Consider the following 21,777-nt stretch of genomic DNA (forward strand, 5'->3'; position numbering starts at 1 on the left):
TTTCTGTATTCATTATTGTCTAAGTCATACTGCAGAAATCCCAAAGTCTTAGAGGCTAAAAACAAGGAAGGGTTTATCGCCCAGCTAGCATGGCTCAGTGGTTGAGCGTCAACCCAAACAGGAGGTCACAGTTCAATTACAGATCAGGGCACATGCCTGGGTTGCAGGTTTAATCTCCAGTGGGGGGCGTGCAGGAGGCAGCCGATCAATGATTCTCTGTCATCACTGATGTTTCTATCTCCCTCTCCCTTCCTCTCTGACATCAATAAAAATATTATTTTAAATAAGTAAATAAATAAAAAACAAGCGTTTATTTCTCACTCAAATTACATGCCCTTCATGGGTTAGCTCTGTGTTCTATTCATTCCAGGAGGAAGGAACAGCTCATATTTGGTGTATATGTTTTTGTGGCAGAAAAAAAAAGAGAGAGAGAAATGGCAGAATACACATGGCTTCTGAGATTTTCATCACTTTCATTCTCCTTTAATAGGCCAAAGCCTAATGTCAGTGGGCAAGGAGATATAATTCTGTCATTTCTACGTAATAATTGGAAATAATATAACCTGTTCCAGACCTCACTCTTGCTAATAAGTATTTATTTCCTTCCCTTCGGCCACAAAATATACTCATCCCCTCCCCAAGGGAGACACCCTAAAAGTCCCATCCAATTATAACATCAGACTTGAGATCTAGAATCCCAGGAGATACAGCAAATGTGGGTGTGGCTCCTCTTAGAGACATGTGAACTAATAAGTAAATAAATAAATAAATGGGAGCTATATAGCAGTCTAAGACTCAGAGCAATTCTGAAATCCTGTTGGACAGACCTTGGGGTGAGGAACATTCTTTAATTAAATCCTCATTCTGCATCCTGGAAATTACTCATGATTTCAAGCACAATGCCCAGCTTCACCATGTGGGGGCTCCAGCCTTTTCTACTCCCTATACTCATCTAATGAAGGCACTGGAAGTTGTGTCCTCCCTGGGGTCTACTAGTGTACAGCTTCTCCTCATAGTGCTTATGCCCATAGAAGGTTGGGAGCCCAAAGATAATAGGGTTATAGAGTCTTTTAATGCTAGGCCATTGGCTCTTGGCCAGTACAATTCTCTCCAAAACTTAGTCATCTATTTGATTCCAATTGGTGTATACTTATAGCCACGTCCACAATTATCTTTGAGACACACTTCTCTCTCAAGTTAACAGCCAGCTTCCTGGGAGGGTCACCTAACACATTCAGAGGTTTTGACAAGGGACGCTTGGATTTGTTTTAATAGGCCTGTATTGTTATTTAAATCATTTCTCCATTTTATCTCTTCCTAGTTGGAGGTGAGAAATAACTACTATCTTTCCTGCAAGTCCAGGAATTTCTGAGTTATGTCTAGTCCTGGCTTTCAAGCTAATCAGTTCTTTTCTGAGCTCATCTCTTTCTTGTAGCACCCTGTCAGATGCAACCATTTGCAACCAGAGTGCTGTTTCCTACCCTTTGTCCCCAAAGCCACAAAACCATTCAATAGGGATCTGTCCTACAAGTTACCACAGGCAATGATTTTACCAAGTGTTTTGCTACTGCATAAGAAAGGTGATTTTCTTTCTAGCCTCCAATAACAGTTTTCTCATTTCCCGCTGCCTGGAAGCCATACATCATACTTTAGAATTTTTGTAATGGTAGTCTGTCATTTCTACATAATAATTTCTGCATTGTTTACTTAAAGCACATTATGCTATGGTAGTGAAGAAGTCCAAAGTCTCTATGGCTAATAACAAAAAGGGCATTTCTTTTTTTTTAATTTTAAAAGTATGTTTATTGATTCCAGAAAGGAAGGGAGAGAGAGAAACATCTATGATGAGAGAGAAGCATCAATCTGTTGCCTCCTGCATGCCCCCCACTGGGGATCAAGCCACAACCCAGGCATGTGTCCTGATTGGGAATTGAACCATGACCTCCTGGTTCATAGGTCAATGCTCAACCACTGAGCCACACCAGCTAGGCAAAAAGGGCATTTCTTACATTATTTTTTCTTTTTGGGGCTATCTGCAGGAATTTTCCACTGTATCCTCATTCTAGGACCCAGACAGAAGGAACAGCCCCTACCTAGAGCATGCTGTTCTCATGGCAGAAGGAAAAGAACAAATGATAGAATCACATAAGGGCTCTTAAAGCTCTCAATGGGCGGTGGCATGTGTGACTTCTACTTACATTTCACTGGCTAAGAAAGTGACAGAACTGAGCCTGATAGAGATGCAGTGGGAAAGCATAATGCTGTCACCAGGAGAGACAGAGCATAACCAGGAACGCTGCACCTCCCTTCAGCTGCTCTTCCTCATAAACACGGCTTTGAATTTGCATTTTATCTTCTTAGAACGAGATACATACTTACAGCAAGCTGGGAATTGCTGGCTTCTGGGGAGATCATAAAATTTTTAGAGACATACGCATTGTTTGAAGTATGACACAACTACCAAGTATACAAGGGGTGACAGCAGATGGCTGGATGAGTAGGAAACAGAATTAGCAGGTGGCATTTTTTTCTCCAAGAGTCTCAGTGGAGGGGGATATGTTGTGCACACACCGTCTTCCCAATAAGTTCACAAATATGCTTGGAGCTGAATGTGATGGAGAACTGCTCATCTGATGTTCCGAAAAGCTGGGACAAGTTTCCATAAAAGAACTTGAGGGCTTGAGGGTCGTGCCCCAAGCAGAGTTCTCACCCCCATGTGCCCAAGCCCCTCTTACTCTTCTTTATCTTCACAGTTCGACATGCAAAGGATAACTCTGGAAGAGTTGAAGCACATCCTCTATCACGCCTTCCGGGACCACTTGACAATGAAGGACATTGAGAACATCATCATCAACGAGGAGGAGAGCCTGAATGATACCTCGGGGAACTGCCAGACAGAGTTTGAAGGCGGTAGGTACCTCTGTTTCTGCTTTTTCCCTGGTCTGGGACGGGCCAATGCCTTCACATCCTCTGTATGAAAAACGTGTTGACTGTCTCCTGGGCTGGAATGGCCTTGTGCCAAAGCCAGGAATCCAGGACTGAGGTTAAAAGATCCTTTTGGTAAAGATGCAATTGGTTTCTTTCTTTTTTCTATATTTTCCCCAAACTCTGCATTTTTGCAAAACCTCCATTGGCCCTGTTCTTCCTCCAGTGACTCTCTGTGGTCTGTGACCAGATATGTGGCTTTGTGGTGTTTGCCTTGACTTAGTGGGGGTTGCACGGGGTGGTGGAAAGGGCCTGTTTAGGCTGTCAGGAAATCTAGATCAACTTCCGTAGCTAATTGTGTGACTTGGGCAAGGAGTGTGCCTTCTCTGAGAGTGTTTCCTCATCTATGAACATCAAGATAATTATGCCTACTTCTCAGGATCTTTAGAAATGGAATACCTCTATGCTGTGCTCCCCAAATGCACTGGCCAAAAAGAGCCCTATTCATGAAAGGACTCCTGGGAACTTAGTGAAGTAGTTACAGAAGAATGAAGTAGTTACAGAAGAAGAAGGTTCCCCTGGGGCCAAGAAAGAGACCCCTGAGAGGCCATATTTCTTGGGCTCATGAAAGAAAACAAAAACAGCCTACCTTATCCCCCAATCAGAAGAGAGTTCCAGGGAAGCTTAATGATCTGATTCCTCTTTCCAATGTTGAAGATCAGAACTGCTTTAACAGCTCTGATGTGTAGAATTTTAAAAATTCTATTAAAGCAGCAAAGCAGACTTAACTTATTCAACACTGAGGTTTCTTACAGAGATCAGACTGTTTTTTCCTATTCCTTTTTTTCCTGAACATAATCAGAAGTTAATATCTACAGATGGTAAGCTATATAATTGTCAATATATATAAGACAATATAAATAAGAAGGTCACATAGACATGAGAATGGCATTTGGTTCCCTTGTCTTGGAGCTGACACATCAGAGCTGGCCGGGCCATGGCAGGGAGGCTGCTTGGGGCTGAGCTGGTCCAAGTGGCCACAGCGATTCATTCAGACCTGCCCTCTCTGCCCCCTGCCTGGACTGCACTGCTGGGTCAGTATTAAAGGCCATGACAAGAGGAAACAGGAGATGGCTTGTACTCCAAGGTGACAAACTAAATTAACTCAAACCAGGGAAATGGGGCATGGTAGAGACTGGGGTGAACTTGAGAGCAATGCCTCCTTGTAAAGACATTCAAATTTAACATGTTCAGAAGTGCTGTGAACAGCCAACAGAACCCAGCTGTGGTCCAGAAGCTTCCCTGGTCTCCTTCTTTGTGACCTGGGCTGTAGCATCTATGACCGTATTTGGAGTTGGAGCCACACAGACCACACAGGGCAACATGGTCACAGCCAACCCATTTCCAGTCAGATAGGCAAGGGGGTTGGGAGGGTGAATAGAGGTTCGAGGGCAGGGATTAGACTACAACTGGGGGAAACAGCAGGCCCGGACTCCAATTTCGTCTCTTTCCAAGCTGACAGACTATGTGCTCAAATAGTGGAAGCATTTGGGGCTCCAGCTCCCGTGTCAGCAACCGCTCATGACAAAAGAGGAAAGAGTATTTCTGGGCATCTCATTTTCCACAGGAGCCTCTGTTTGTGGATCACTGTTTTTTTCAGAGAAATGTCATAAGTCTTAGTAATTTGAGAAAGGTCAGACTGCACTGGGAAGTAATCTGAACTTTAAGCCATGCCTTTTTATTACTCAAAAGCTCATATATTAGTGAAATAAATGACTGACAAAAAGATTTCCAAATAGAAGTCTTACTGGGTCTGCTTTAATGATTCATACATATAACATTGGCAGCAGCTATCATTTGGGGTTGGTAAATGATAAGGGCCAGGGACTGTACTAAATGCTCTAAAATTCATGATCTTGTTTAATACAAGAAACATTGTTTTGTAATTAGTACAGTGCTTTTGGAGTGATCTCTGTGACCTTGATTATATAATCCCTTTTGTATATTTTCATTTCAGAGAGTTGGTTTTTCTTTTTTTTCCCTTACATATATACATATATACATATATACATATATACATTTATACACAGTCATCACTATTTGGCCCCAAAAGCAAGCTCATTGGTTTGTGGTTAGGTTTAGATTTTTTCACTCTCAGATATGATTGTACTGTGGGCAAAGTTGTCTAGGAAGAGATGATGCACAGGGACTGAGTTCACCCCTGATGCCCCAGGACTGAACAAGTCCATTTAAGACCCTGTGGTTGAACTTTACCTCCTCCTTCCCCTCTTTCTTGCACTACTGCTTTCCACAACAGGGACATGTTGGCATTTTTAACCTCTCCCTGCTCCCTACAGCAATCTCATGGCACAGTGGCATGGCTCATGCCTTCTAAACCTCCTCACCGTCCTCCCAGCCCTTTGGCCCTACTCTTCCCCACGCTATCAACTCCTTGCTGTCCTTTCTTGCCCTAGCCTAGGCAGCATGCCCTGTTCAGCCACTTCAGCCATACCCTCGCCAACATTTCTGATCCCTCACCCACCTATCAGCTTCCAACATGCCAACTCTAAGTAAATCCAGCATCGAAATCTGAAGACACAAGGTGGTTTCTTCTTTCAAGTGATGGCATGCATTTCTCCTTAGATCTAATCTTCATAACCCACATTGACCAATGAGAAGGAAGGAAGCAGGCAGGACACCCCCCACCCAGACTCCAGAGCCCCAAGCAGACCTCCTGTCTCTTGCTGCTCCCCACCCAGGAAGACCTTTCCTCCTGCTCTTACTGGAGCTTTGCTGCGGCAAGTACATGCTCACCTATAGAGCTGGGGGTCCACAGGCATTGGAAATCCTGCCCTATTTAATGTCAGAGGAAGGAATCAATGGTGAACAAAAACCTGAATGTGCAGGAGGTCTTTGCCTTAAAAAGGTGAAAGGGCACATTTGTCTGTGAGCAAGGAAGGAAGAGATGGTCCATGAAACAGATGTTTTATGGCTGAGTGGAATTTAAATAAAGCCCCCATTCCATGGCTGTGAGGTCAGCAAAGCTTGAGTCATGACTGAGATTCTGGAGTGTGGAAAAGGTTTGAAAATGTGTCCTTGGGCAACCTGTGTGCCACGGAGTCAGTTAGAGATTCATAGGGGATTTCCAAATGCCATCAGTATCATTTTATGTCAGTGATTATACTTTTACAAAGGTGTTCAGATTCTGTCCATGAAGTCAGGAAATGTTGATTATTCCTCCCACATGAATGGAAGAATGAAAAACAGAGAAATAGGCCAGGAGCCCCTGGGGTGTGGAGTCATTGATGGGCGAGGTTTGGGGTTTTTTGTCCTTTTAGTTCTCATTTTGGCTTGATTTTAGCCAATAGGATATTTTGGCTAAAAGTAGGAATTTCAGGCAATCCCAATCCCTCAGATCTTTTTTGAAATCTCTTATTAAGATAAACTATGCTTGATGTAGTTAGGTGTTAGTTGGCAACATTTGTGTTATAATTATTTTGAAAAATAAATGGGTCCATATCCACCAAAATGGGTTAAATACAAGAATATGTGACTACCCATGGTGCCCATTCAGTGTCCATGCTACATAAGAGGAGTTTTAAGATGTTTTGCTTTAGTTCAACCACTGTGGTCACCAGACATTTTGGTTTTGGAGAACATAAGCTCTGTGACACTGAGAGACAGATTCGTATTTTATTATTTGGTTCGAGTCATATGTGCAACTAAGTGGGCTTATAGTTGAGTTATCTATTTTCCTGACCCTGATCCTTATTAGTGATTCTTAAGACAAATTAAACTATATACTCAGTTTGGTAGTAATTGCTTCCAATGTTTACTGCTTCATCCCTATTGATGCAGTCCAGGAAGAAAGGGGTGAAGAAAACTGGTCAGCATGCCGGCCAAGGGCTGGTCATTTGTTAATACCTTCCATTGACCTGTCAGCACAGTCTGCGCGATAAGTTCTGTGGCTGCTGTGGTTCAGATGAGGAAACTTAGGCTCACCAAAGTGGAGTAATTTGTCCAAAGTCAAATAGAAAGTCAGGATTTGAACCCAGGTCTACCTGCTAAAGTCCTGCCCTGGCCTCTTCATTGTCGGGGCCATTTCCTCGGGTGAAGGCATTACAAAGTCTCCTTACAGAATGCAGCTTCATCATCCTTTCTCGTTTTCCATTCCATCACCCATGAAACCATATTATATTTGGAAATTGAGTAGAGACGCAGCAAGATCTGTGTGTGAGCCCTTTCAAGACACATACCCCAAGTGTTGTCCCTAAATGGAACACCAGCTGTCAGATTTTTCTAGACATTCTGAGAACATGTGCAGGAGAGGAAGTGAAGAGCATCAACTGGAGAGTAAGTTTCTGTGAAAGACAGAAGAGCTGCTCTGTACCATTCAGTGCCTCAGTATGAGGGACAAGAGGTATGATGGCAAAGGAGGTGACACGGGCCAGGTAGTCCCAGAGGATCCCTGTGCAGACTTGTGAGTTCTGTTCCCCGTCCTGGGTAGACTAGCTGTGTGACAGTGACTCTCGAAGCCTTATTTTACTTATCTGTCCAATGGAAAGACTGGACAACAACAGTCATACCTAGATTCAAAATTCTCTAGGCTCAGTGGAAGGTCAGAAAAAATTCACAGCCAAAGTCAAGGTCTCCAGCTCAGCCATCCTGCTGAAGTCACAATGTTCCTGTCTGGATGTCAAATGCACACCTGGATGGGAGACCTGGGTCATCACCTGGTCATGCACATTGGGCATTTCATGCCCATCAGAATAGAAAAGGCATGATGTGTCATCTATACCATCTGCTCCCAGCTCTCCTGCTGCTGTGAGTCTCCTGAAATAAAACCTCTTCTCCTTGGGTAGATGAAGGAGGTTAAGGTGTGCCTGAGGTTCATGGCAGGCGGTGAGACAGGACACAGTTTTCAAATAAATTGGGGGCTTCAGACCAAAAGGATTTTTTTTTTCTACTTGGGTACCCTTCCTGTAGGAAAGTTTTCTGTAGCCATGAGTGAGGGATAGTGAGATTCTGAGACTCCAGATAGATACCTAGAGAGATTTTCTTGATAAATGTGCATGATGGTTAAGAGTTCGAGCTCTGCATTCTGGACAGGGTTGACTTAAAATCCTGCCTCACCACATATTAGGTCATTGATTCAGGTAATAAAGTAAATGTTAGAAGCCTAATTTTCTTCATCTGCAAAAATGGGAATCATATAATGACCTGTGATTGTTACGATGATTAAATGAGGTAACACATGAGAACATTTAGCACAAAGCTTAACACATTAGTAAGCACTCAAAACAAACAGGCAAAAAAACAAAAAACTAGCCAGTCCCTAGCCCTAGTTCTCTTCTGATTGTTAGTTTTTCACCTGGAGACACTGTGTACTCCACATCTTTGAAGGATGGGGCAGGGGACAGATTTACAGGGTTTGAACCATCCTCTTCACACATTCATTCCTAACGGCAAGTCCCTGCTAACACTGGGGTTACCAAGAGTATTGGTCAACACTCTTTGGGTTTCAAGTTACAGAAACTCAACCCAGACCCCCTTAAACTAAAAAGCACTGGCTCAAATAATAGAAGTCAAAGAGATGTACTTCGGCTGACCTGGACCCAAAATGCTGATGCAGCATTCTCTCCTCACTCCCACCTGCTCTCTCTCTCTCTCTCTCTCTCTCTCTCTCTCTCTCTCTTTCTCTCTCCCTCTTTCTACTCTCCTTCTCTCTGTCCTTCTTTCCTCTCTGTGGGCTTCATTCTTGGGAAGGCTCTCTCTCCCTGAGGTGATGGGATTGTCTCTTTCAAGGTTCGCCTCTATTCCAAGTAGGTCCAGTGTGCCTACTGCTGGACCAAGCCAAAGACTAGGGAGACTCTACCTGGCCAGTCCAGTTTGTTACATTGGGAAAGGTGGGTCCCTAGATTGAGTCCCACTAGGTGGAGAGGTACAGATCCTCAAATAAAAGGATGGATTTTGTTACAAGAAGGGGAAGGACTTCTGGAAAAGCCACAATAATGCCTGCCACTACACCACAGGTCCATAGTAGGACCCTCAAAGCCAGACACTAGAAACCCAATATGATTTTGTGGTGAAAGGACCAGCTCCCATCCCCTGATAGAGTTGGCCCCTCTTCCTCTGAATAAGAGCATCACAAAACACCCTAGCCTCACTCCACCTTCAGGTCTTTTCTGATATCACGGATATATAGAAAAATCTTTCAAAAGCTCTTAATTAGTCCCACCTTAGACATGGAAATATGCAATTTCCTAGACTCAGAAAGTGTGAGACCTGGAAGGATCACAAAGCAAGAACAGTTCCCAGACCCGGTAGCTCTGGCTTATTGCGAGAATCACCTGCACTGGGTTTTGTAATGTTTTAACCTTCCTGAGCCCCAAATTCCCTGCCAGAAATGTCACTTACGTAGTCTATGTTGGGGCCATTCATCAAAAGTATAATGATTCCGACTTGCTTCACTTGGGAGCCAGTGCCTCTGAAGGCACACAGCCCTGTTTCCAAGCATATATTGAAGCCAGAGGGATTAAGAACCCGTTATATCCAGGGTCACCCAGCTGGTCAGGGCCCAAATCTGTGTGGACTCCTGTTCCCAGGAGAAAACCCAAGAGGCCTGGGACAAGGCGAAGGAGCATTCTGTGCTGGAGCTCAGACACCAGGCCCAGGCAGCCAGAAGTCTGTCGGTGTTTGGGGCTTGCTAGCAAGCTTTCAGGTAATCAGGAAACCCCACTTCCATGTCCTCCTGTGTCAGCCTTCCCCAACTCATACTTACTTTCCAGGCTACTTCCCTATCAAGCGCTATGCTAGGAAGGGAGCTCAGACCTTCTGGGAAGGAAGACGCAGGAAAGAGCACCAGCAGCATGGCCGCTTTCCTGTTCCTAAGGTCCAAAAGGAACAGTTTCCTCAGAAAGTTAAACATAAGTTACCATGGGACCCAGCAATTTGACACCCAGATTAGGACCCTGGAACCATGTCCACATAAAAACTTTTACACAAATATTCATAGTAGCATTTTTCATAATAGTAAACAAAAAAATAGAAACAACCCAAATGTCCATCAACTGGTTAATGGATAAACAAATGTGGTACATCCATTCAGTGGAATATTATTCAGTCATAAAAAGGAATGGAATACTGATAAATGCTACACATGGATGAACCTGGAAAGGTTATGCTGAGTGAAAAGAAGCCAGGCACAAAAGGCTAGCTATCATATGGTTTCATGTATATACAAGGCCAAGAATAAGCAAGCCCAGAGAGGCAGGTAGATTAGTGATGGCCAGTTGCTGGGGAGAAGGGGGAAGGAGGAAGTGACTTCTAATGTGGATGGGGTTTCTTTTGTTTGTTTGTTAATCCTTATCTGAGGATATTTTTTCCATTGATTTTTTAGAGAGTGGAAGGGAGGGAGGGAGGGAGGAGAGAGAAGGGAGGGAGGGAGGAAGGGAGGGGGAAAGAGAGAGAGAGAGAGAGAGAGGAGAGAGAGGAGAGAGATGTGAGAGAGACACATCTATTGGTTGCCTCCCAACTCGCCCCTGAAATTGAACCTGCAACCCAGGTATGTGCCCTTGACCAGGAATTGAACCCTCGGTCCTTTAGTATGAGGGCTGATGGCTCTAACCACTGAGAACACCAGCCAGGGCTGGATAGGGTTTCTTTTTACAGTGATTAAAATATTTTGGAATTAGGTAGTGGCGATGGTTTCACAACCTTGTGATTTTAGTAAATGCCACTGAATGGTACACTCTAAAAGGGCGAATTTTATGGTATGTGACTTCTATCTCAATTTAAAATAAATAAAAATGAACAGCTAAAGACCAGGCCCTTTGGGAGCAGAGTGTTCAGGAGAAGCCTCCTGGGAAAGTGAAGTTTGGGTTAGGCCCAGAAGCAATGCGAGGGAAAGTTGGGCACACCCCTTAGCAGAGGGAATGGTGTGAACACCCTGCAGAGCCTCCTGTAAAGAACAGCCAGAGACCTGCTTGGCTGAGACAGAGATTGCTGGGGGCGGGGCAGGGGGGAGGGTGGGGAGGGAGCTGAGGCGGGAGTAGTGGTCTAAGGGCAGAGGTGGGAAAGGGACAGGAGGTGATCTGGGGTCCTACACACTGAGCTTAGGAGCTGGATGGAACAGAACATGCTTCTCCCAGCACGGGGGCCTCTGCAGGAAGGCTGCAGGGGTGCGGATGCGTACTTGCGAAGCACTGCGTTGGGAAGGTGCGTCTAGCCGCAGTGCGGATGAATTAATGAGGGAAGGGGCGGATACAGAGGTTTGGATCCTCAGTGCTGTGCTGGAGGCTGCAGGGCACAGAGGGGGAAAGCAGGCCTTCCCTCCTGCCCTCCAGGGATCCGAGAAGGAAACCTTGCATTTCTCTTGTAATTCAGCGTTGGACACAGCTTTCACTTTTTTTTAATTAGCTCATTGATCTTTAAAAGAATTCTTGAGATCAGAAGGACAGTGATCATTAGCTCCTTCACAGGGAGAGAAACGGGTTCAGGAAGCCCAGGGTTTCTCCTAAGTGGCAGTTAGCAAAAGAAACCAGACTTCAACTCACAGTGCACCCTAGGCTGACCTGTAGTCTTGTTGGGGAAACAAAGCAAAGACTGTGATAATAAACAAATATTCACAAATATAGTGTGAGGCAAATGTGTGATAGCCAAAGACAGGCCTCAAATTATTATCAACAAACACATTAATTAGTGCCGGACTATACCCTGCCAATCACACCAAGTGTTGAAAGTGCATTTTCTTTGGATCTTTCAATTGCTGAACTCTGTCCTGTCAAGCAAAAGATTCAGAAGAGAGAGAGTGTGCCGAAATTTTGAACCTGGATCTTAAATTATACTTGTGCTCAAATCCTACCTCCACCTTTGCCAAATGGCCTTGGACTCCACTTCTTGGCGCTTCAGGCCCTTCACCTATTAAATGAGGACCCCCACACCCAGCTCAAGAAGGACTGCCACACCGCAATTCTGCAATAACGTAACCCATAGCAAGCTCACATGGGAGGGGGTGCTCAATACATAAAGGGGGGTTGTTTATTGCAAAAGGGAATTCACATCCTTTGGGCACAAACAATATTGCAATACCTTCGTATATCCTTAATCTTCACAACAAGGTAGGTTTCATTACCCCCTTTCTATAGATGAGGAAATTGAGGCCCAGGGAAATTAGCTTGCCCAAAAGTCACACAGCTAGGATGTAAGATAATCACGTTTGGTCTGGTTCTAGTTCTAAAGTCCTCATTTTTTCACTCTGCCGTAAAACTGATGGTGACAGCAGAATTGGGCATAAAAGGACCCTCGTCAAGGCAGAGTCTGAATTATGGACAAGTGATCTGTTTCAGAGCTCCCGGGGAAAAAGCTGGAAGCTCCATTCAGCTTGCAGGACTCTGGTCTGGGTTCCGATTTGCTTGGCCTCACGTACAAACTCTTGGCCTCACCTCCTTCCTCATCTCTCTCCTCCTACTACTTAAGGATTTTTAGGTCAAAGTGCAGCCTCTGTCCTGGGAGATCATCCTGTAACCTTGTTTTCTGAGTGACCTTCCCAAAGAAGGGCTTCGGCTGAAACGTTCTCCTCCTCCCAGTCACACAACCGTCCTTTTCCTTGAGCCCTCACCAGCCTCAGGATGGCAAGGCAGCCGGCTGCCTGCAGACACATTTTATGCTGAGGAGCTGCTCAGAATAAATTAGCCAGTCCTCAGGAAGTGTTAGATACGCTACTTCCACATCGCATTTTATTTCTGCTTCAGTCCTTTCCTGCTCAAGCGCCACCTCCTTTTCCCTTTCTGAGGACTGGCATCTTCACATTTGCCCATCCTGGGGCGGGGGGAGGCACAGCTCTGCACAAGAGAACTGTCTTCCTTCTGCTAAGAACCTATAGATTCTAAAACCTAGACATGATCAGCAAGTAAAGAACTGAATCAAAAAGACTTTCAATCACCCAAGGGAGGCAGAAGCCTAGTGGGTCCAGGAGAAATAAAGATACCAAGATAAAAGATAACAGGAATTAGAAATAACAAGAGATGATGGCAGCAATAACCAGCCTTCCCTGGTGAGGGAGCTGAGAGTTGCGCCTGGGCACTGGTCTCTGTGAAGTGTGGGTGCTGTAGAAACTCCCCGATGGATGGAATTTTTAGAGGCCCCTTGACAAGCCCCTGAGACCCCTTCTCTCAGGGAGAGCTCTGTTTGCCTTTGGACACATCACCGGACTCCTACTGCTTCCCCGTTATTTCCAGGGATCCGAGGAGCCACTGGATGTCAAGGGGGAGGGGTACTTGAAATGGAACATTTTTAAGGCTCTTTAAAGGCATGTCTAGCAGAAGGGCCCCTTTTTCAAACGAAAGGTACCTGAAAGTGTTCTGTGCCAGCATTGGGTTTCTTAACATCTGAATATGAAGAGCCATCTTCCCTAATACCCCCCACCCCAGTGCCCCTAACACACACACACACACCTCCTGTCCCCAGCAACTCAAACTCAGATTCTTTGGCTGTACCCACACATACTGAATCAAAACTCTGGGGGTTGAGCCCAGTGATCCCCTAATCACCTGTCAAGTTTATTAAAACACATTCCTGGCCTCCGCCCCGAGATTTTGATTCAGTAATTGTGCAGTGGGACCTGAGAATCCGCGTTTATATCAAACTCCACCTGGCGCTGATGCTGCTGGTCCAGGGAGAAGCTCTGGTGTAGGGAGCCTCCTGGCTGCCTCCAGGGCACAGGTTTCTTCCATAAACTAAGCGGTAAACCGTGTGCAAGATCAATGCAGGACAGGACAGGAGGGGAGGAGGTGTAGACAAAAAGGAGAAAGAAATCTGGCCTGGGAAGTGATGCCTGGAAAAGAGACTTGTTCTTTCTCAGCACATGTTATCAAAACTTCTTTCTTATTATTTCCATTTCCCAATTCCTGGTCCATATTAATAACCGACTCATTAGTGCCTTGTGGTTGAAAGCCACTAATGGTGGGCCTTAGAAAAATGGTGGTGCGAGAGCTGGCCCAACAAAAGGATGAAGAGTCCACAATCCCAGGACCCAAGGTCAGACCCCTGGGGCCGCAGTATCTTCACACTGGTCTTGTCTAGATGCATGTGGTCCCCACTTCTCAGACATCAGCATGCACCAGGATCACCCAGTTAACCCTCAGTCACTGACTCAGTAGATCTGGGGTGAGGCCCCAACTGAAAAGCTGCATTTAAAAAAAAAAAAAAAATATATATATATATATATATATATATATATATATATATATATATATATATATATATATATAATTGACTTCAGAGAGGAAAGGGAGAGGGGGAGAGAGATAGAAATAACAATGAAGAGAGAGAATCATTGATCGGCTGCCTCCTGCACACCCCCTACTGGGCATGGGGCCCACAACCTGGGCATGTGCCCTGACTGGGAATTGAACTGTGACCTCCTGGTTCATAGATCAACACTCAACCACTGAGCCACACCGGACACCAGCCGGGCTAAAAATCTGCATTTTTAATAAGCCCTGTGTGATGCAGACACTGCTTGCCCAGGGACCCCTCTCTAGAATCACTGGTGGGCACATATGAAGTAATGCCAGAAGTCGCTTAGAGTCATTTAGACCAGCAGCCACCCAAGAACAATTCTGGGAAAGGTAAGTTGCTTCCGGCCCTGCAGGGCTATGCAGGGCCCTCATTCTATCTGTGATCAGCCGCCTCAGGTGTGGCAGCCAGGCATTCTGCAGAAACGGCCACAGCAGGGCCCGGATGATGCCCTTTGTGAAACTCACTCTGAAATGTTCCATGTTTCCTCCCTCAGAAAGTCACGGGGACTCTTATTACATCTGGAAATCTAGACCTGACTCCCTGAACATCACATTTGTCACGGTCTTTGTTATAGAAGTCTCACCGTTTTATACCAGTTGCCAGAAGACGCGATGTTCAGAGTGGTCCCAGAAATGCTTGTGGACTTGACCTGACCAGTCTGCATCCTGTGGACTGGACTCAGGCTTGTTGAGGAAGAGGTGCAGCCTGTCTCATCTCACTGTGTCATTTCTCTCCTCTCTCCCCCTCCCCTTCTTCCTCTCCTCCACCCCCAGTGCACTCCCAGAAACAGAACAGGCAGACCTGCGTCCGGAAGAGCCTCATCTGCGCCTTCGCCATGGCCTTCATCATAAGCGTCATGCTGATAGCCGCCAACCAGATCCTGCGGAGCGGCATGGAGTAGCAACCTCCCGCCACCAGCCACTGCGGTCCCCGCTCACTGCGCATGCGCACGCCCTGCGGGCCGACTCTTCCTCCACAAAAGCAGATCTGGACGATGCAGACGCGGCACAGTTTGGTGAAGAACCCAAGGTTGCAGTGCAACCTCTGTTGCAAGTCCACTTCATCTCCTTGGCAGGGACACAAAAGGGCTGTCTTCAATGCTTTAATGGTTTTGTTTCCTAATGCAATAAATAGCCAGGAGTTCCGAATGATCGCTTCAACCACCTGCAGAAACTCCGAACAGGAACTTCATTTTCATCTCGGAATTCCAATGGCCATGCGGGCCAGTGGTAAGAGAGCAAGGGAGAGTGTGAACACGCAGTCACCTCCCCGCCCCATCCTTTCAGCCCCGGGGGGCAACTGGAGACCCCTGAGGGCAACCCAAGGGGTGACTTCAAGGTTGCCACAGAAGAGGCGGCTCTCCACCTGTCCCTGGCTTTCCTCCTCCACCTAGTGGAGCCCCCAAGGCATGAGGGGAAAGCTGTCAGAGGGGTGCAGGACCTGGAGCCTGCAGCTGCTCCCATGTTCCGTTCTTACAGCCTTTCTACAGGACTCTAGTTGGCAGAGCTGGGGAGTTCTCGGTTTCCATCTGCACTTGGCTTTCTGTTCCTAGAGCCCATCACGCACCAGCATTTTGGAATCTGCAGAGAGCCTTCCTCCCAGCTTTGCTGCTTGTGCTGCCATTAAAGAAAAAAGAAGCATACTCGTGGGCATCTCTATAATCACATAGACACGTAGATAGATGTACCTATCTGGCTTCTTCATGTGTGGCATCATTCTTCCCTAATCACTTACTCCTCATATAAGCTTATCCTCCGACACGCATCCCTGCCTCTTTTGGTTGGGAGAGGTCGTTTGGGGGACGGGGACTGAGACTTGTGGTGAGGAGGTGTTGCAGCCCACGCCCCAGTCGTCCGCAACAATGGAGCCTGCACACATCTCCCTGCCAGAAGACCTCTGTGAGTTAAGGTCCTCATGCATCTTACCTTTTTCTCACCTTACAGTTGGCTTGGTAAGTTAGTCTTCCCCAGATAAAAAGAGGAATACAATCCAGAGTGAAAAGATCAAACTATTGTATTTTCCATACCATCTTCAGGCATTCAGATCCTGCAACTGACTCGTTTCCGTGAGAGAAAAACAAAACAAAAAAAGATGTTAATAAGCTTAGCCAGCAGGACAGGCCATTTACTCCTGCCTGCAGAATACTTCTGTTGGGGAAGGAAACTGAATCCAGTAGTCTGTTTCCAACACCATTTCAAGTCTGTAATTTCCTGACTTTTCCTACATGTCATATCAGCCACCACTATTATTCAAGCTTGCATAGTCTGGTTAGCCAATACTCTTTCAATGGAACATTTCCCTTTGTACTTTTCCAAGCTCAGGTCTTTATTTCTATGATGGAATTGTCTTGCTCCTCTTGTATCCGAAAGCTTTGAGGTTCCAGAATCTTTCCTTTCTCACTGCAGCCAGGTAGGCTTTTTGGTGGGGGGTGTGTTCCTGAACCTCTCCTCGAGCCTCCCCTTCCTCTCCACTTTCTCCTTACTGCCTTCTCAGACGTGGAGCATCCACAGTCTCCGTTTAGGGTCTTCATCCAATTCACCTCTGCGCGCGCTTCAGGCAACAGCCTGGGGGCAGCTGTAGAACTCCCCCACTGTGGGAGACCGGGAATATCCATGATGAGCACAAGAAAAACTAGGGTTTGAGCCATAGTACAGAGGAGGGAGCGGGTGTAAGCTTTTGAGAGTCCAGGGGCATGAGAGTCTTTCTGTGAACATGTCTGGGGCCCCGCACATCCAGGCCAGGAAAGCACCAACCTGCCTGCCCACCCTGCCCTGCCACAGTACACCTGCACATCTGCCTCTCCTCTCTCCCCTTGCCTGACTCACCATGCCCCCCTCCCCCAATCAGAATCCTGAACAAGAACAGGTCCAAACATAGGATACTAATAGGACAGCTTCATCATTAGCTCCTGCCCAAAGCAGTGGCCTTCCCTATCTGGATTGAACTCAGGTGGGAAAGACCCCCTAAACCACTAGACTACATTATACTGGGGGAGGAGGTGCAGGATCCTAAGTAGACTAGATAGAGACCCCAGGGACGATTCTTAAAGGACTGTGCCCCACGAGAGGGGAGTGCAATGCTCTAGGTGAGGTTGGACTTGAGGGCTATGAAAGCATACTTCTTCAAAGGCTGCTGTTCTGCAGGTTCTTCCGCCTCCCGCTGGAGAACGGGGACCCTGATGATGTGAGGGTTAGCCTTTATTGGAAGACAGATTAGCCACCATGCAGGGGTGGAGAGTAAAAGAGTTCCCGAAAGGCACCAACAGCCTGTTCTCTACAAAGTCCTCCCCCCCAAAAAGAGGACTTCTTTCCTCTCCCAGTGACCTAGTGACTAGGAAGACAGCCATCCTACCCCAGAGAAAATCCAGGAGAGTGCATTCTTTGTGGGGGTTGCTAGGGAGAGAGGACACAAAGGAATCCACAGAACTCTCTTCGATGGGCTAGAAGTTAACCTCCTCCATGGTAACCTCAGATGTGTCCCACAGGCTGCAGTGTGTGGAGACAACTCAGTGTGTGGCCTTCCTGAGATTTTGGGAGCTAAGACCTCTTCCCAGTGACTTGCACCCTGGCTGCTTTGTCTGGATGGTCTTTGTCAGGCAGCTGAGGGTGTTGACTTCCCCCAGCCCCACCCCCAGTCCTGTCCACACCCGTGCACTCCAGGGCCCCATACCTGTCAGCATCCTTACCACAGGGATGAAGACTCTAGAAGATCCTGGTCCCCCATGCCTTGTGGCCCCAGTGGGAGGTGACCTCTGCAGGAAATGAGAGGGAGGACATCAACTCTCCCGCTGTGCTCTTAGCTAATAGACACTATTCTGAGTGACTGGCAAATTGAGTTTGGCTCATTCTTGTTGCAAGAATGGGTGCCCCCCAGGCCACACAGGGATGATCAAGGAGGCACTCTGCCTGAGAGACAAGAAATACAAACCCTGACGCCCTTGGCCCCCAGAGAAGCTGTCACCCATCACTCCAGAAGCAGACAGGACCCCCAAACAGGACTCAGCATGAGAACTATTAGCAGTGGCTTCCAGAATGTGTGTGTGGGTCCCATGTGACCAATCTGTAAAAAAAGGGGAAAAAAAAGGGGGTTGCCATGGCAACCCTTGCATTCCACCCAGAGTTCGCCAAGGCACACAAAAATAGGGAACATTTTCTTAAAGAACGCTTGGGTTCTGCCTGATTGCAACCTGACTCCCTGCATCCACATCCTGCTGTGGGGAAATTACCCTTAAAACATCTCCTGGTTTCTCTGCCTTTTTCTTTTGTTCTTGAACCTGCCCTCCCATTTGCTCAGGAGAACAGGAGCTACCTGGGAGCCAGGTGGCATCCTCCCTACTCTCCCCCTCCCCCACCTCCCAGGGCCCAGAGCAAGGACCTCTCAATCCGGGGGGAAAGTCAGAAGTGTCATCTGGAAGGCAAAACTATTTTAAGCCTCAATCATCCAAAGCATCTGTTTGCCGGTTAAGAAACTCTCCCATGAGCCAGAAATGTGAGCTGAAGTGAATGGAGGTTGACATGTGGTCTTGGGCAAGTCCAGTGGTTTCAGAAGACGCTGGGTGTTTCATTTGTAGAAAAGATGTGTCCTGCAAGTCTTCGTTCTTGATACCTGCTCCTGTCTCAGGTTTCACAGGACAATTGCTCCAGCAATTTCCAATCTTTTTCATCTCATGGCACGCATAAGCTAATTAATTCTGCGGCACACCAAAAAATATACTTTTTACTGATCTGACAAAAAAAATAGGTGTAATTTTGATTCATGCACACTGGACGGCTATTATGTTGGCTGTTGTCACTTTTTTATTTGACAATCTAAGGGAAAAGAGGTCAGTGCCCCTGACAGTCAGGTAGTGAGTGCATGTTTAAAAAATTTTTGCTGCGCATCAGGTGCCTCGGCACACCGATTGAAAATGGCTGGTCTGCTCTCTATAGTTAGCCAGAAGAACCTAACGAAAGATGGCAAGCACAGTTTGACAATAATGCTCCTCCCAGCCTCCCATCTACAGAATCATAAAGTGATATATCTAAGAACTGGGAGGAAGAAATTCATTTTATTCCAAATGCCTTCTCTAGGTTTAAGTCCAGATTCAGATCATAAATCAAAGACGTTTGCTCTCCACCAGTAGCTAGAGCCTCCCTGGGACCATATGAAGGCATGACTAGAAGAGTACAGGTGTGACTTCAGCACAGCTCCACCCCTTAGCTGGGCTGGCCCAGCCATGGTGGCCAAATGCTGTGGCACCCTGTTCTGCGGGGGCCTGGCTCTCTGGCCCTGTGGAAGCTGCTGAGCGCTGCTCCTCCCAGCTGGAGGTCTCGAATCATACTGGCTCATCCTACTGTATTTCTCCAAAGGCCCACAGGAATCACGTCACTCACCCTGCTCCACTGATATATAGAGAAGGTCCCGAACCCCACTGTAAAAAGGAGGTGCCCCTTTTTCTATAACGCCATGATAATGCAGATGGGCTGAGCTTAAGCTTCTAGACTACGGCACATACCAGTTACATTGCTAGGAGACTGCAGAGCTGCCTTCCCTGCAGAATATCTGTCTGAAATGACCGCAGGTCAGAGTTGTCACGTGGCCTCTTCAGCGACCTCTCAGGGCTAAAAGTCTGTAACCTAGAGGCCTTGCCATAGCCATCCTCCCTCACCACCTCATGGCTAAATGCCCCCAATAGGGGGAAAAAATCCATCAGAAATAGAAAAGAAACAGCAGCTAGGGTTTTCAATCTGAATTACTTAAAGTGATGGCAAAAGAGAGGATTTGGGCTGCTTCTTATGGACCCTGACTCCATGACAATTTAAATGTCAGAACTGTTCAGCCTCACACCATCCTTCCTTTGACTAAGTCACTCAGGGGACTGTCCTCAGTTAAGTGGCCTTGCCAGAGACACTTGATTTGGAGGAATAAGGTCAAGTACACAAACCATCCAAGCATTTCTCTTAGTATCCTATGCTCATTGCTATTGCACACAGTCTTTTGCAGCTATGGTTTCTACTTCATATTTATTTGGGGCCCTTTTTATATGGTCTCAAAGGACATTATAACAATGCTCCGAAAGTCTTCAAGGTGAAATTAATTTGATTCAGTTGGCTTGAAATATAGCCACAGAGAATCCGGTTTTGCCAGTCCCACAAAACAGTTCTCTAAAACTGGAAAAGACTTACCCAGCCTCCTGCCCCTCACCCCTACCTTGGGTAGCTTGCGGAGCCCCCTTGGGATGCTGGCGTAGCCCTCACCCACCTCTTTTCCTTGAGCATGATGGGCGGATGCTTCTGACATTGTTAGAAGTTATTGTCCAAGTGAAAGGATGCAGAGGCTGGAACTTTCCAGTGGAGAGGAAGAGCAGAATAATTAGGAAGAAATACCCCAGGGAATGCAAAATCCAAGTGTGATGTTGCCCCATGCCTGGACCTAAGAGAGAAAAAGACAGTGTTTAAAGGGCTGCAGAGGCTGGTCTCTGAATGTGTTCCCTGTCTATCTGGTCGGCTTTGGGAACACATGGGGCTGCTGCCATCAACCTGTTCCCAAGGACATGCACTGGGAATTTCAAGAGCAGGCTGGTAGCTCCTCTCTCCTTGGGGGGGTGCTGACAGTGGCCAAGCCCCCAACGCCTCCCCCAGGCTCTCTGTCTGGCCTTGGACCTGTTGAACTGAAGCCAGGAGAGCAGAGCATAGAACCAGGAGTGTGGGCAGCTCTTTCAGCTGGAAAGGGCACAGGAGGCAGGACCCCAGGGCCCCTGCCACCCACCAGCTGGATAATTTTGAGTGACTTCCCTTCTTGGCCTCAGGTTTCTCATCTCTAAAGCAAGAGGAAAGGTAAACCAGATGACCCGGAAGAGCCCTCCCCTTGTGACTCGTTTGTCTGAAACAAGTCAAAATGAATGCCCATACTTGACAGGGCCTTATATCCCCTATGAATTACATTAGTGACTGAGTTCCTTTTTTAACACAAGTGCCAAGAGGCCATTTGTAATAAAGCATCTCGTGTGGTGTCCATTGCCTATAGACGAAACAATGCAAATTGGCTTATATCAAATGTGTTGCGGACAAGAGGTTTCATTTACTTTCTAGGGTCTGGCTGATTCAAGGGAGCATCAAGAATATGTCTTGGCTTAGCCAGTGTGAAAAATAAGGGGCTTTGATCACCTTACCACAGGTTACAAGAATCAGAACACATGCAGAAGTAGGGGGAAACAAAGCCAGATTCCAGGAAAAGGTGCTTGTTTCTCCATCTGAGAAAGCCCAAAGAAGCTACCGAATAAAGAGCACAACTTCCAATCATTTCTTTCTTTCCTTTTTGTCTGGCCACTGGAATAGCAGTTCTAGTGTGTGTGATTGTGGTTTGCAGTTATTTGTGACCTTGCAGAAGGGAGCTGTGTGACCTCTGGTGACGGTCAGGAATTTTAGCTGATTGGTGAAGGAATCCACAGGGGCCTGCTGTAGGTGTGGGCCAAGCATGATGAGGGGGACAGGGCAGGAAGAGAGTGGTTGCAGGAACCCCCAAAGTCTCCAGCCCTTCTGCCCATAACAGCATGAACTCCTAGGTTTCAGT

The 21,777-nt window shown here is 46.7% G+C and overlaps 1 protein-coding gene across 7 annotated transcripts in view; it reads left to right on the forward strand.

Annotated features, from left to right (window-relative positions):
• The window catches only part of CALN1 (calneuron 1), a 440,008-nt gene extending 419,438 nt beyond the window's left edge, over positions 1-20,570 (forward strand). For all 7 annotated transcript variants that reach the window (XM_080679981.1, XM_080679983.1, XM_080679985.1 and 4 more), the window contains 2 exons: positions 2,754-2,910; positions 15,000-20,570. In XM_080679981.1, the coding sequence (XP_080536107.1) occupies positions 2,754-2,910; positions 15,000-15,127 (285 nt within the window). In that variant the 3' untranslated portion in view covers positions 15,128-20,570. The remainder of the gene's footprint in view (positions 1-2,753; positions 2,911-14,999) is intronic.
• Positions 20,571-21,777: the final 1,207 nt, after the last annotated feature.

The sequence above is a fragment of the Plecotus auritus genome, assembly GCF_963455305.1.
Source record: "Plecotus auritus genome assembly, chromosome: 7".
Classification (NCBI taxonomy): Eukaryota; Metazoa; Chordata; class Mammalia; order Chiroptera; family Vespertilionidae; genus Plecotus; species Plecotus auritus.